At 42.8% G+C, this 16,984-nt stretch overlaps 1 protein-coding gene across 1 annotated transcript in view; it reads left to right on the forward strand.

Moving 5' to 3' along the window:
- BMP6 (bone morphogenetic protein 6) overlaps positions 1-16,984 on the forward strand; it is a 161,523-nt gene that overhangs the window by 102,473 nt on the left and 42,066 nt on the right. The window contains exon 2 of the mRNA XM_066579333.1: positions 2,496-2,688. Within this exon, the coding sequence (XP_066435430.1) occupies positions 2,496-2,688 (193 nt within the window). The remainder of the gene's footprint in view (positions 1-2,495; positions 2,689-16,984) is intronic.

Consider the following 16,984-nt stretch of genomic DNA (forward strand, 5'->3'; position numbering starts at 1 on the left):
CAGTACTGCATGAGGTGACACGTTGGATAGGCTCCGACAGCAGAGAGGCTGACAATATACAGTAAGAGAACCACGACGGACGTCTTCCAACATCGGAGCTGTACAGCCTTAAATCATAATGTTTTTAGACGTCAGACGGTGGATTGGAAAGGGTTAATGTTATAGTTTAAATATAAGAAACAACCTAAAGGACCAGAGATTCCATCCAGTGCAGCGGCTCACTTTGCTTGAAGTTGAGTTACATTCCATGCCTGAAAAGTTATTTCCTGATAATGTAACTAGTGATAAGCTGTATTTTCCAGTGATCATGTGTTTCCTGAGTCCACCGGCCTGTCTGCAAATAGTTATATGACATACCTGGAATAACAGAAATTGAGATAAGAACTCCTCAGGCGTATAGATATTATATTTGTTTGTTTATATACTTCCTGTTTAGCAAATATAATCAACTTCATGGTTGTAGCCAACAGGATAGCAGGCGTAGCAGCTGTTCTGCGGCCCAACAACTAAGTAGAGTCCCATGATTACTTATTACACCATTCATTATGTTGCTATTATTACTATTATATTGTTTATTTGATATATAGTATTTTGCTAACAGAGACTCTCATACTTCGGCCACATAATGTGAGCTAATTCATTAGAAACATCAATAATGCTTGGAGTGGTCAACGGCCAAAGAACTCGCTGGCTTGATTCTATCAAAGCCCAAATGCAATTGATGAAGTTGAAATTAACCACACAAAGCACGTCCGGTGGTCTCGCCACTTTGGTTATGTCCAATTAAATTTCATATTGTTATCATTTCGCAGCGGTAAATTGAAAGTTTCTGTATTTCACAGAATTTAATTTAGATGTCATGTATTAACCCTTTGCAATCCAATTTTGGATTCATGGTTTCCTAGGGGACTTTCTCTTTCTGCCATTATACAATGGCGCCATCTGCTGGCTAGAGCCAGTACTGCAGTATGGGACCTGTTGGGGAGCCCCCCCCTAACAACAGAGCAACCAGTAATATACAGTAAGAATACCCTGCCGGACGTCTTCTGACATCGGAGCTGTACAGCCTTCATTTAGAATGTCTTCAGACGTCAGACAGTGGATTGGAAAGGGTTAAAGGGATTATCTAGGGAGTGAATAAAATGGCTGCAGTTTATGAGCATGTTAAAAGCCCATCCTCGAATGTAACTAGGATGTGCTGATGAAGCCTTAGAAGAAGGGTGGAGAGGTGGAGCATCAACCCACTGTAGTTACATTTTAGGGCACGTATCTCACAGACAACACTATGTGGTTTATTTCCTGGACAACCCTTATAAGCCAGAATGTATATGAACTCTTCAGCTTTAGAGAAATATGTTACATCCACTGGGTCTTGTTTATACTAACTAGTGCCAGTTAGGGTGGTTTCACACCTGCATCGGGGATTCCACTTTTGGAGCGGAAAAGGGGAATCCCTGTGGCCAAATGGCTCTGTCTTAGGACGGAACCGAACAGCACTGAACGGACTCCATTGGTTGTAATGGGGTCTATTTGGTTATGTTCAAGTGCCCGGCTTGTAGCCAGAAGTAAAAGAACTACACGCAGCACCTTTTCTTCTGGTATTTTGTGCCGGATCTGTATCGGAGCCTCCGACTGGAGGTTCCAATGCAGACATGAAACCACCCTCAAAATGTTGGTCCTACCAAGAAAACGAGTACAGATGAGCGAGAGTACTCGCGGGAGTGAGCAGGGAGGAGCGGGGGGGGGGGGGGGGAGAGAGAGTGAGAGAGAGATCTCCTCCCCCCCCCCCCCCGTTCCTCCCCTCTCTCCCCCGCCGGCACACAAATCTTTAGAGACGAGCGGGCAGGTTCTCGCATAAGGCACTACTCGCTCGAGTAGTTTGCCTTAGCGAGTATGCTCGCTCATCTCTAAAAACGAGTCTACTGCTTTTATTATGGAAGTTAACTGGTTGCTTTGGACAACCCTTCCCTGTACATTAAAGCTGCTTTCGCAACATGCAGCAGAATATTCTGCCATGTGGAAAAATCTACAGCCAAGTCCATATGTGTAACAAATGGATTTGTAAATGACTACATTTTGCTGCAAATCTCCATCAAAATCTGCATGTTAGACATGCAGATTTTGGTGCAGATTTCCACCCCAGAATATTCCATTATATGTTGCAGAGAATTTCTATATGTCTGAAAGTATCCTAAAACGGTATTCTGGTTCCATGAATCATTGTATAATGAAAAGTTATAGAACTTCCCAATAAACATTCTGTATTGGTCATGCCCAGATTTCAAGATCTCTGCTAGCAGTCATTCAATAAAAGCATTCATTGTCTACTTGCAGTGTATAACAATCTGAACTGCTCACGTGATTCACACATTGGTGCGCGCTCTGATAACTGCATGACCATAGTTGTCATTAAGCCATATTTATAGTGGTTTTCTCAGTTGCCCTTCCTATCCTCATTAACATGTTCACCTAATTAATGTTTTCTGTCATTTTAGTTGAATATGACAAGGAGCTTTCACCTCTCCTAAGACATCATAAGGAATTCAAGTTTAATTTATCGCAAATTCCCGAGGGAGAAGCAGTGACAGCGGCAGAATTCCGGATCTACAAGGACTGCGTTCTGGGCAGCTTCGAGAATCAGACTTTCTTAATCAGCATTTATCAAGTATTAACTGAGCACAGGAACAGGTACAGTTTATTCTCCATTATCAAATACATAAAAGCAAGTCCACTGTTCCCTAATAATGTACGTTATCACACAGATCTGTATTGGGGTCTGTAAGATGTTGTTGTAGTACAAGTAGCTACAGCCGTACCTATGAAACATCCTCTTGAAGACAAGTTCATTATGGATAAGAATAGTACAAGTTACTGTATATATATGTGTCTATACAATCCACTTCTGCCAATTTGCTGCTCTTTCCTCCTGTATTCTTCTAGTACAATATGCGGTCCAGGGGCCACATTTGGCCCGCAATGCCATTCTGTGCAGCCCCAATCATCTGGAAACAGAAATGTCAATGTGTGGCTGCTTAAATGTAGTTTGTATGTCAGGGTGAAGAGGAGTGGAATATAGCAGGGCAACAGGAAAGGACAAGTATTAAGAGTGCACTGTGTAGCCATGTCTGGGTCTCCTATATATTAGGACAAGTACTAAGGGTGCACTGTGTAGCCATGTCTGGGTCCCCTATATATTAGGACAAGTACTAAGAGTACACTGTGTAGTCATGTCTGGGTCCCCTGTATATTAGGACAAGTACTAAGGGTGCACTGTGTAGCCATGTCTGGGTCCCCTATATATTAGGACAAGTACTAAGGGTGCACCGTGTATCCATGTCTGGGTCCCTATATATTAGGACAAGTCCTAAGGGTGCCCTGTGTAGCCATGTCTGGGTCCCCTATATATTAGGACAAGTACTAAGGGTGCACTGTGTAGCCATGTCTGGGTCCCCGATATATTAGGACAAGTACTAAGGGTACACTGTGTAGCCATGTCTGGGTCCCTATATATTAGGACAAGTACTAAGGGTGCACTATGTAGTCATGTCTGGGTCTCCTATATATTAGGACAAGTACTAAGGGTGCACTGTGTAGCCATGTCTGGGTCCTCTGTATATTAGGACAAGTACTAAAGGTGCACTGTGTAGCCATGTCTGGGTCCCTATATATTAGGACAAGTACTAAGGGTGCACTGTGTAGTCATGTCTGGTCCCCCTATATATTAGGACAAGTACTAAGGGGGCACTGTGTAGCCATGTCTGGGCCCCCTATATATTAGGACAAGTACTAAGGGTGCACTGTGTAGCCATGTCTGGGTCCCCTATATATTAGGACAAGTACTAAGGGTGCACCGTGTAGTCATGTCTGGTCCCCTATATATTAGGACAAGTACTAAGGGTGCACTCTGTAGCCATGTCTGGGTCCCTATATAGTAGGACAAGTACTAAGATTACACTGTGTAGCCATGTCTGGTCCCCTATATATTAGGACAAGTACTAAGAGTGCACCGTGTAGCCATGTCTGGTCCCCTATATATTAGGACAAGTACTAAGGGTGCACTCTGTAGCCATGTCTGGGTCCCTATATATTAGGACAAGTACTAAGGGTACACTGTGTAGCCATGTCTGGTCCCCGATATATTAGGACAAGTACTAAGAGTGCACCGTGTAGCCCTGTCTAGGTCCCTATATATTAGGACAAGTACTAAGGGTGCACTGTGTAGTCATGTCTGGGTCCCCTATATATTAGGACAAGTACTAAGGGTGCACTGTGTAGCCATGTCTGGGTCTTCTATATAATAGGACAGGTACTAAGGGTGCACCGTGTATCCATGTCTGGGTCCCTATATATTAGGACAAGTACTAAGGATGTACTGTGTAACCATGTCTGGGTCCCTATATATTAGGACAAGTACGAAGGGTGCACTGTGTATCCATGTCTGTGTCCCCTATATATTAGGACAAGTACTAAGGATGTACTGTGTAACCATGTCTGGGTCTTCTATATATTAGGACAGGTACTAAGGGTGCACTGTGTAGTCATGTCTGGGTCCCTATATATTAGGAGAAGTACTAAGGGTACACTGTGTAGTCATGTCTGGGTCTCTATATATTAGAACAAGTACTAAGGGTGCACTGTGTAGCCATGTCTGGGTCTCCTATATATTAGGACAAGTACTAAGGGTGCACTATGTAGCCATGTCTGGGTCCCCCTATATATTAGGACAAGTACTAAGGGTGCCCTGTGTAGCCATGTCTGGGTCCCCCTATATATTAGTATTAGTACTAAGGGTGTCCTGTGTAGCCATGCCTGGGTCTCCTATATATTAGGACAAGTACTAAGGGTGCACTGTGTAGTCATATCTGGGTCTCCTATATATTAGGACAAGTACTAAGGGTGCACTGTGTAGTCATGTCTTGGTCCCCTGTATATTAGGACAAGTACTAAGGGTGCACTGTGTAGCCATGTCTGGGTCTCCTGTATATTAGGATAGGTACTAAGGGTGCACTGTGTAGTCATGTCTGGTCCCCTATATATTAGGACAAGTACTAAGGGTGCACTGTGTAGCCATGTATGGTCCCCTATATATTAGGACAAGTACTAAGGGTGCACTGTGTAGTCATGTCTGGGTCCCCTATATATTAGTACAAGTACTAAGGGTGCACTGTGTAGTCATGTCTGGTCCCCTATATATTAGGACAAGTACTAAGGGTGCACTGTGTAGCCATGTATGGTCCCCTATATATTAGGACAAGTACTAAGGGTGCACTGTGTAGTCATGTCTGGGTCCCCTATATATTAGTACAAGTACTAAGGGTGCACTGTGTAGTCATGTCTGGTCCCCTATATATTAGGACAAGTACTAAGGGTGCCCTGTGTAGCCATGTATGGTCCCCTATATATTATGACAAGTACTAAGGGTGCACTGTGTAGTCATGTCTGGGTCCCCTATATATTAGTACAAGTACTAAGGGTGCACTGTGTAGTCATGTCTGGTCCCCTATATATTAGGACAAGTACTAAGGGTGCACTGTGTAGCCATGTATGGTCCCCTATATATTATGACAAGTACTAAGGGTGCACTGTGTAGTCATGTCTTGGTCCCCTATATATTAGGACAAGTACTAAGGGTGCACTGTGTAGTCATGTCTGTGTCCCCTATATATTAGGACAAGTACTAAAGGTGAACTGTGTAGCCATGTCTAGATCCACTATATACTAGGACAAGTACTAAGGGTGCACTGTGTAGTCATGTCAGGGTCACCGATATATTAGGACAAGTACTTAGGGTGCACTGTGTAGTCATGTCTGGGTCCCCTATATATTAGGACAACTACTAATGGTGCACTGTGTAGTCATTTCTCGGTTCCCTATAAGGACAAGTACTAAGGGTGCACTGTGTAGCCATGTCTGGATCCACTATATACTAGGACAAGTACTAAGGGTGCACTGTGTAGACATACCTGGGTCCCTATATATTAGGACAAGTACTAAGGGTGCACTGTGTAGTCATGTCTGGGTCCCCTATATGTTAGGACAAGTACTAAGGGTGCACTGTGTCGCCATGCCTGGGTCCCCTATATATTAGGACAAGTACTAAGGGTGCACTGTGTAGACATGCCTGGGTCCCCTATATATTAGGACAAGTACTAATGGTGCCCTGTGTAGTCATGTCTCTGTTCTTTATATATCAGGACAAGTACTTAGGGTGCACTGTGTAGTCATGTCTGGGTCCCCTATATATTAGGACAAGTACTAAGGGTGCACTGTGTAGACATGTCTGGGTCCCCTATATATTAGGACAAGTACTAGGGGTGTACTGTGTAGCCATGTCTGGTCTCCTATATATTAGGACAAGTACTAAGGGTGCACTGTGTAGCCATGTCTGGGTCCCTATATATTAGGACAAGTACTAAGGATGCACTGTGTAGTCATGTCTGGGTCCTCTATATATTAGGACAGGTACTAAGGGTGCACTGTGTAGCCATGTCTGGGTCCCTATATATTAGGACAAGTACTAAGGGTGCACTGTGTAGCCATGTCTGGATCCACTATATACTAGAACAAGTACTAAGGGTGCACTGTGTAGTCATGTCTGGGTCCCCTATGTATTAGGACAAGTACTAAGGGTGCCCTGTGTAGTCATGTCTCGGTCTCCTATATATCAGGACAAGTACTAAGGGTGCACTGTGTAGACATGTCTGGATCCACTATATACTAGGACAAGTACTAAGGGTGCCCTGTGTAGTCATGTCTCGGTCTCCTATATATTAGGACAAGTACTAAGGGTGCACTGTGTAGCCATGTCTGGATCCACTATATACTAGGACAAGTACTAAGGGTGCACTGTGTAGTCATGTCTGGTCCCCTATATATTAAGACAAGTACTAAGGGTGCACTGTGTAGTCATGTCTGGGTCCCTATATATTAGGACATCTACTAAGGGTGCACTGTGTAGTCATGTCTGGGTCCCTATATATTAGGACAAGTACTAAGGGTGCACTGTGTAGTCATGTCTGGGTCCCTATATATTAGGACAAGTACTAAGGGTGCACTGTGTAGTCATGTCTGGTCCCCTATATATTAGGACAAGTACTAAGGGTGCACTGTGTAGCCATGTCTGGTCCCCTATATATTAGGACAAGTACTAAAGGTGCACTGTGTAGCCATGTCTGGTCCCCTATATATTAGGACAAGTACTAAGGGTGCACTGTGTAGTCATGTCTGGTCCCCCACATATTAGGGCAAGTACTAAGGGTGCACTGTGTAGCCGTGCCTGGGTACCCTATATATTAGGACAAGTACTAAGGATGCACTGTGTAGTCATGTCTGGTCCCCTATATATTAGGACAAGTACTAAGGGTGCACTGTGTAGTCATGTCTGGTCCCCTATATATTAGGACAAGTACTAAGGGTGCACTGTGTAGCCATGTCTGGTCCCCTATATATTAGGACAAGTACTAAAGGTGCACTGTGTAGCCATGTCTGGGTCTCCTATATATTAGGACAAGTACTAAGGGTGCCCTGTGTAGCCATGTCTGGTCCCCTATATATTAGGACAAGTACTAAGGGTGCACTGTGTAGTCATGTCTGGTCCCCCACATATTAGGGCAAGTACTAAGGGTGCACTGTGTAGCCATGCCTGGGTACCCTATATATTAGGACAAGTACTAAGGATGCACTGTGTAGTCATGTCTGGTCCCCTATATATTAGGACAAGTACTAAGGGTGCACTGTGTAGTCATGTCTGGGTCCCTTATATATTAGGACATGTATTAAGGGGGCACTGTGTAGTCATGTCTGGATCCACTATATACTAGGACAAGTACTAAGGGTGCACTGTGTAGCCATGTCTGGGTCCCCTATATACTAGGACAAGTACTAAGGGTGCCCTGTGTAGCCATGTGTGGTCCCTCATATATTAGGACAAGTGCTAAGGGTGCACTGTGTAGCCATGTCTGGATCCACTATATACCAGGACAAGTACTAAGTTCGGACCGTTTTAGGCTGGGAATAATAAGATTTAGATTGGTAGTGTTCCCTTTGTTGATTTTAGAGGGATATTTATCTCCAGCACCTTACTCTTGTGGTCCACAAATAGATGAGTCAAGGATGTCTTTCCGGCCGGCTTCACACTGGCGATAGTCTTTCTTGCGATGCGATAGTCAGTGAAAATAAATGATAATGAAACCAATGATTTTCAATGGTTTCATTCTCATTTTCAATGCCTTCACTCAACCCTCGCAGCGCTAAGAAAAATCTGCGCTATCTGCTAGAAAAATCTGCGCCAGCCCCTTTGAAATCATAGGGAGTACATCGCGCTCCACTGACATAGCTGTGACAGCTATGACAGGGAATTCCTTTATCACCGCGGGGACTGTGGGAATGAAGGAATCTTCTACCACAGCTGTCTTAGCTGTGGCAGAGGTCCACGATGCTATCCCATAGCTTTCAATGGGGCCGGCACTGCTGCCGCCCCATTGAAAGTAATGGGATAAAGGCATGCCCTGGAGCAATTATTTTCAGGGAAGGGCTTGAAATATAAGCCCCTCCCGGAAAATCATCCAAAGCTGTAAAAAAAAGTACTCGCCTAGAAGAGCTGTCCGGCTCTTCTCTCTGGCTCCGGCAGTCGTCTTCTGTCTTTTGGAGGCCGGGGATTGAAAAATCCCCGCCTCCAGAAAGCGTTACCTCCGATTGGCTGAGCGCTATGTCCAATCAGAGGCAGCGCCCAGCTGTCATTGAATGAGAGCTGAGTGCTGCCAGCGATTGGTCACAGTGCTCAGCCAATCACAGGCAGTGCTCAGCCATTTATTGAAGCACTCATCACTTACGGGTAATATGCAAATAAGGGAGATGAAAGAATACCTCCACAGTGCCACCTATTGGAAGGCAGAAATACCTAAAGTCAATGTTAGACTCTTTATAGAAAGTCAGAGCCCATGCACATACAGCTGTTTCAGGGTTTTTGCCCTTCATCAGTGTAAAGTAGGATGTAATGGCGCAGTAAGGTACATGATGAGAGGAATAGATGTTGTGCAGCAGTATGGATATTTCAGTAATGTAACACAGGAGAAGTAAATGACATATAAGACCCGTGGCGCATTCTGTATGCAAGATCGCTGCTCCTACGGGGCACTTGAGGTTGAGGCCTACAGCCACAATGATGATTATGTGTGTAGTGGCTATGCTGCAGATAAGAGTTGGACGACGCTGAGAGTTAAGTTGGAGTCAGGTGCCTCACTGCTGCCAGCAGAAAGTATAGAGGATTATGCAATGGAGGGATGCCAAAGGATGAGAATATGTATTTTGACTCACAGTGATCATATATAGAGTACTGCCACTTTAAGAGTATTCACGTTCGGTCATTTTCCTAATACTTAACATAACCCGTACCCTCCTATGGAGCATAATCCTGTATGTCATACATATGCCTATGTCTGTCATCGCTGTACCATCCTGAACCTGAGTGACACCACCACCTACTGTGACAAATCACTGATAGGACCGCCCATTGGACTGTTCATCTCTAAATGTGCAGAGGTTTACATGAAGAAAATACAAGTAAGGCCCCCTGTCCATGGCCAAGGTGGAATATCACTAATGATATTCTGCTGCGGGGGAGGAGGGGGGAGCGCTGACAGGTCTCCGAGATGAGCCTACTCACCGCAGAGAATTGTGGCAATTGCCGCCTGTAGATGCCGGTGCTGCGCTTTCCATAGCAACCCTATGGAAAGCTTTAGAGCTTGTGATCCACAGGCGATTTATCGCTAGTGGATCATCGCCCGAGGACAGGTAGCCTTAGGGCGCCCACCCACTGGCGTTTTTTTTCCCTGCGAAATTCGCAGCATTTTTTTCTCTGCAGGGGTCTATGGGACTTGTAATGTTAAAATCGCGATCGCGCAAAATCGCAATTTCGCGGTAAATTGCGATTTTGCGCGATCGTGATTTTAACATTACAAGTCCCATAGACCCCTGCAGAGAAAAAAATGCTGCGAATTTCGCAGGGAAAAAAAACGCCAGTGGGTGGGCGCCCTTAGGGTGCCCACCCACTGGCAATTTTTTGTTCTTTGCGTTTTGCGTTTTTTCTCAAGAGCAATTAGAATTGAATGTACTCCTGTCCACTGGCGTTTTTTGTTGCGTTGCGTTTTTTAACATAGGAACTGTCAGTTGCATATGTGTCCTTATTTTTCTCCTAATGCACCCATGAATGTCAATGGAAATTAATGGAAAAGCAGCGAAAACGCGGCGGAAAACGCTGCGTTTTTCACGCACGAAAATCGCAAACGCCAGTGGGTGGGCGCCCTTATACTGAAACTTTCCCCATAAAACCATATATCAATTTGCTCAGCTCTTCCTGCTTTGAGCTTCCTGATTCCTTTTAAGAACAAGGTGATACCAAACATGTATATTTTTGTTGTTTTTAAATTATTATGTTAAAAATAGGCAAAGCTTTTTTTATTTACTTTATATTTTTTTTGTAATAATTAAAAAAAAAAACTTTCACTTATTTTTAATTTTTTTTTATAGTCCTCAGAGTGGACTTGAACTAACAATCGTTTGATCATTTATACAATATACCGCAATACTTTAGTATTGTAGTACATTGCATTTCTGCACTTTAAAATAGGCTGCCCATGCACGACGAAACGGTGATGACGTCATCGGCTCGCTTGCTCGGGCAAACGAGAATCGGGCACTTCTCGTTGTGTCTAAAAGGAGCTTTAATGTAGTTGATTTAAAGGGCTGTTTGGGTTAGACAACAGCTTGCTCCATTAGAACGATTAGTAGAGACCCTGACCAGGACCCCACCTCTGATATCCAGAACTGACAATGAGATTAAGGGTCTTAGCCAGCACAGTAATTCACAAGAGTCAGTCCATAAATGACATATTATTCAACATTTCATGCAAATAGCAGAAATATTTTATCAGCATACTTGATGTTTTCACATCTGCAGAAGCTGATGTAGATACATATTTTAATTTCTCCCTGTGATTCATTAGGAATGTCATTTCAGGTCTGGTGGGAGTCCAGCGCTCATAATCTTCACCAAAGGAAATGTAGAGATAGAAGCAGCCAGCTTCATATTTGGAAGATTTACGTTATGTTCTAGTGTGATACATGTAAGCCAACTGAAAGCAGCTGCTCAGCGCAAATAAGGATACAGTTCTTGACATGTCACATTTAGTTAAGCACTTAAACCATATTTCACTTTCTTTGATGCTCATAGGAATTTTGCATAAATTTAAAGCCGTTGTCTGGCAAAATGGTTGTCCAGGAATGTATGGTTTTTCGGAGCGGAGCAGTCATCAAGACGAATGAATAGGAGATGGAAGTTAGCTATTTGGAGTCGACCTTACACAATGGATCCACAATCACGCTAATTGCCATCCGGGGAGTTATTTATCAATTTTATTTTGGCTCCAACCAAAGTTGATGCTAAGAAATTTCATCAGTCCTTTCAAAAGGCGACTTCCATAGAAAATGTTTCTTAAAGGCATTCTCATTACTCACTGTAAGAGATTCGCGAGACCGCTACGATAAGAGAGCGCACAGAACTCATTGTGCCGAAACATTGACCAAATATCATCCCCTTGCATCGAAACTGTTCAATTATAGATTATGATTTGCTTCATATAACACCACCACATGCCCATGTACTAAAGGCTGTATACAAAAGGGGGCCACAAAGGATACAAGATAGCTTCTTATTTTTTTATCTACCCTTTCCAAGCCACTGTCTGACCTCTGAAGACATTATGATTTAAGGCTGTACAGCTCCGATGTTGGAAGACGTCCGTCGGGGTTCTCTTATTGTATATTGCCAGCCTCTCTGCTGTCGGAGCCTATCCAATGTGTCACCTCATGCCGTACTGGCTTTAGCCAGCATAGAGCGCCATTGTATAACGGCAGAAAAAGAGTAAGCCCCCTAGAAAAACCAGGATACAAATTGGATTGGAAAGGGTTAATATCAACTGACAAATATAATGACCTCATGATAATCCCCCTTGTGTATACTTTAAAGGGCCGCTCCGACAAAAACACATTGTTCCGTCCCTGCCGTCTCGCCTGATTGTCTGACACATTTTGGAAGACTTCTCTATGTATTGCGATCACTTTTATGTGGTGCAGCCCCTTGTCTGATGCTTATCATTCACCATCTTGAGAGAGTTTTTTTTTTTGCTTTCTCTTTCAAATCTATCCCATGATACATCAGCACAGCATTAGCTAGAGGCTATACCATTCTGCATGTTAGGGTAACAGTTTAATTATCTTTACCTTCAGCTAAATACATTATAGACCATTAGTATACAGTCAGGAGGATGAGCTGTGATCTCCTCTATTATAACTGTGATCATCATCAGTAATTGTGACAGGAGATTTGGTGATCGTTTGATGTCACTCACATAATGATGTGGATAATATGCATCATGGCATGGCAAATTGTGAATGTTTCTGTTCCTGACAGCCGGTATGGTTTTGATGAGGGTACAAAACTCCTTTGATTTCAGAAATAATTGACTAGAAATGGTGGCGCAATCACCTTATTGGGCCAATTCTTGTTATTTTAAAGGGGCACTAACTTTTCAGGCAACTTCTGCTCATCTACTAGCTTGTGTTAGTCTCATCATTTCTGTAATATACTAGCATTAAAAATGTTGTTGCTTTGGCATCCAATTCCCAGTCATTCTTACAAGACGCGTTTAAAAAGCCTAACATTGTCTTGCAGGAATGCTGCCTTCTAATAGGTGGCGCTTCAGAGGTATTATTCCATATTCCAATTTGCATATTTCCCAGAGGAACATGGATGGCCTTATAAGACTCCTCACACAGATTCTAGATGCTCTCCTTAAGGAGAAACAGTACCTATCCTGACCCAAGTATTATCCATTCACTGCCATACAATTCCAACACCCTTTTTTCTACTAAGCCATCATGCCCCACCTATCCTGGCAACCCAAAGCTTGTTTAGACAACATAGTGTGGTCCGATCATGTTCCAGTGGTCCTCTCTTTCTCACCACCAGACAACATACTACATACTTGGACACGGTGATTATGACAGCCTCTTTAAAGATGTGATATGTATAACAACTTAAAAAAATGCTCCTGGGTTCTTTCCATCGAAACACAATTCTTCTTCCCTGCCCATACAGCGGGAATCCCTAAAATGCCAACTTAGAGACACCTCGATTAAACATGGAGCAAGGTTGACAAAAGAGAAATCATTTAACATACTCGCGCTCCTCCAGCATATTCACGCAGTAGCATATACACATGAGAAGATACAATGGCCATTATATTGACCGACTTGGCTATCAGAAATATAGACTGACACATGCTGACTCAAGGGAAATTCTTGAACATTTTCATTCGCAGTATTCTCATCTTTGTGGCAGTAAAAGTCAGTTTTCAAGCATTAACCCTTTCCAATGCACTGTCTGATGACTTCCTACATTCTAATTGAAGCTTGTACAGCTCCAATGTCAGAAGACGTCCGACAGGGTATTCTTACCGTCTATTGCCAGCCATTCCGCATTCGGAGCCTCTCTGGCGCACACACAATGGCTTTAGCCAGCAGATGGCACTATTGTATAACAGCAAAAAGAGAAAGCCTTTTAGGAAACCCTGAATCCATTACTGGATTGGAAAGGGTTAATCCTTTGTCGCATTCTGACCGCATAGAGCGATACATGGGGGATACACCCCTTCCCAGTATGTAGGATTACATGTCTGCTCATTGTTCCTCGATGTGGCCTGTATTGTTTTTCTTATTTTCTTGTACTTCGAAGATCAATATGCATTCATTAAATATAAAATAAATGTTCACACCGGGTTCAGCATGTTTATACATTAGGAAACAACATTTGCAGAAATTCCGTTTTTAGCGTAAAACATATTTCTTGGGAATGACTTGCGCAGGGAAGTCAAATTCCGTGCGTAGTAGACTAGGCGGTCTCCAAAATACCAGTTTAAAGAGGGATATAATTTATGGATTTAAACGGGCTGTCTTAGTAGAACAACTCCCGTCCATATATAAAGGTCTAGATTAAATGTCATCCATGTCATAGAAGGGTCCCCTGCTCAGGACCTCCTTCTATGAGGCAGAGTGCAGAATCGCAGCAGACAGCTGTTCTCACTTTGGCTGACTCGTTTGCCCTGCAGCATTTCCCCATGGCTGGCCAGAGCGTCTTATGGTAATAACATCTGCATATCACTTGACCTTACTGGGAAGGCATTCAAGCCAAAACATGTATTACAAGAAAGTAAAATTTGTATCCAATGTTAGCTATAGGTCCATAGGAAGTTAGGAAGTAACTACAAATATTGCTTTTTGTGTGGATTTTTTTGTCACTTTTGATGCTTTTTTTTGGATTCATTATATTTTTCTCATTGGAAAAAATGTCTGAAAAAAATGCACGTCTGTTTTAAAAAAACACACCCCAAAAAATATTGTAAACCACGCATAAAATCATGACTTTATTACAAGCTGTACGAATTCCACAAAAAACATGTATGAAGGGAGCTTTAACCCTTTCCAATCCACTGTCTGACATTTGTCTATGATTTAAGGCTTTACATCTCCGATGTTGGAAGACATCCATCAGGGTTCTCTTACTGTATATTGCCAGCTTCTCTGCTGTCGGAGCCTATCCATGTCAACCTCATGCAGTACTGGTTTTAGCCAGCAGATAGCGGTGTTGTATTACGACAGAAAACCAGTAAGTCCCCTAGGAAAACAAGGATGCAAATTGGATTGGAAAGGGTTAAAGGGGTTTTGGCATTAGAAAAAAGAAAACATCAATACTTACCTATTCCTCCCCAAGCAGTCTTCTTACCACCGATCTTCGTCTGACTCCTCTAGTCCCCTTACTCACCTCACCGCAGGCCGGCCGGATCCCCTTTCTTTTGTTTTGGAGCGTCTATTCTCATCAGTCTCCTTCCAGCAGGTCAGTATAGGTTACGTCACTAGTGATGCAGCATTCACTGCCTAACAAGGAATGCCGAGCTATCACCGAGACTGTGCATGTGCGCTGACTCGCCGCAAGTCTTCATATACTATTGTCATGAGACAGTGCGCATGTGCAGTCTTGGCAATAGCTCGGCATTCTCCGTTAGGCAGTGAACACTACATCACTAGTGACATAGCGTACATTGACCTGCAGGAAGGAGAAGTCACAGCCCGATATCGCACTCGCCCATGTGAAGTTAGCCTTATTCAATTTCTAGTATCTGTCATTCTTACTCAATATCTAAGTGAGCCCTATGTTATCATGAATCAGAGACATGACAGCTTTGTTACAGCATTATACAGAGCTAAAGGATTTGCAGATTGGCTATGTGAATGGCAGATATCTTACATATAAAGATAATGGGGGGATATTTATCAACAGGGCAATTTTTGATGCCAGTTTTTGGCATACTTTTGTTCTCGTCTGAAGTTTAAAATGTGACAGATGTCCCAACTTTTGTCCCAACACCAGTAATAAATGTGCCCCAATGTTATTATTAGAGATGAGCGAGCGTACTCGCTAAGGCACACTACTCGAACGAGTAGTGCCTTATGCGAGTACCTGCCCGCTCGTCTCAAAAGATTCAGGTGCCGGAGCGGGTGACAGGTGAGTTGTGGGAGTGAGCAGGGGGGCAGAGAGTGAGAGATCTCCCTCCGTTCCTCCCAGCTCTCCCCCGCCGCTTCCCGCCCCCCGCCGGCACCCGAATCTTTAGAGACGAGTGGGCAGGTACCTGCATGAGGCACTACTCGCTTGAGTAGTTTGCCTCAGCGAGTACGCTCGCTCATCTCTATTTATTATTATTCTGGCCTATTAATTTCTTTAATTCTCCATTTTTACCTTCGAAAAATAAACAGAAAAACAATTTAAAAAATCTCAGAATGAGAAGATCCAGTCAAATATGCGAAATATCATACATGAAGAACATACAGGACAAGCCACAGGAAGATAGACCCAAAAAAGAGGGGAATAAGAGCGCAAAAAAGATGCGGGCACCTAAAAAATAATGAGAAGTAGGCAAGAAATCTATTACTCCAAACTCTCTTAGTAAATACGGTCGAAATTGACAGACAATACATCTTTAACTATTGTAAACTGCTATAAGCTGAACTTTTAATGAAACCTAAAATGTTTTTAATGAATGTCTGGGCTAAAAGGGACTGTACCAGCAACATTTTTTTTTGTATTAATTGAAACCAGATAGTGACACATTTTCCATGTTTTTAATCTGTTTTTATTTTCTGATCGTAGATTTTTTTATTCTGCTGTCTATACTATATGACTATGAAGGCGGCCATCTTTTATAGATATGCTTTACAGTAGTCTCATGGGTCATTCACACAATGGACAGAAGTGCAGATATATTAGGACAGCGCTCCAATAGACCCACATGACAATATTATTAATGTGAATATATATATATCTATATATATATATAAAGCTGAAAGCCCTCACTGACTGACTCACTCACTCACTGACTGACTCGCCAAAAGTTCTCCAACTTCCCGATGTCGTAGAAACATGAAATTTGGCGCAAGCATAGATTATCTCCAAAATAGGAAACGAAATTGGGTCCCAACTCAATTATTCAATTCTAGCGCAAAAGAATTGGCGTCGAAATTTAACGTACATAATCTAAATCACTCACTTCCCAATGTCATAGAAACGGGAAATTTGGCACAAGCATTGATTATGTCATAAATAGGGAAAGCTAATGGGTCCCAACTCCATTATTCAATTCTATGCGCAAAAGAATTAGCGTCCAAATTTTACGTACATAATCCAAATCTCTCACTTCCCAATGTCATAGAAACATGAAATTTGGCACAAGCATTGATTGTGTCATAAATATGAAAAGTTAATAGGTCCCAACTTGATTATTCAATTCTAAGCGCAAAAGAATTAGTGTCCAAATTTTATGTACGTAATCTAATTCTCTCACTTCCTGATGTCATTTTATATGAAGGAAACGTC

This window comes from Eleutherodactylus coqui, chromosome 9 (genome assembly GCF_035609145.1).
Source record: "Eleutherodactylus coqui strain aEleCoq1 chromosome 9, aEleCoq1.hap1, whole genome shotgun sequence".
Classification (NCBI taxonomy): Eukaryota; Metazoa; Chordata; class Amphibia; order Anura; family Eleutherodactylidae; genus Eleutherodactylus; species Eleutherodactylus coqui.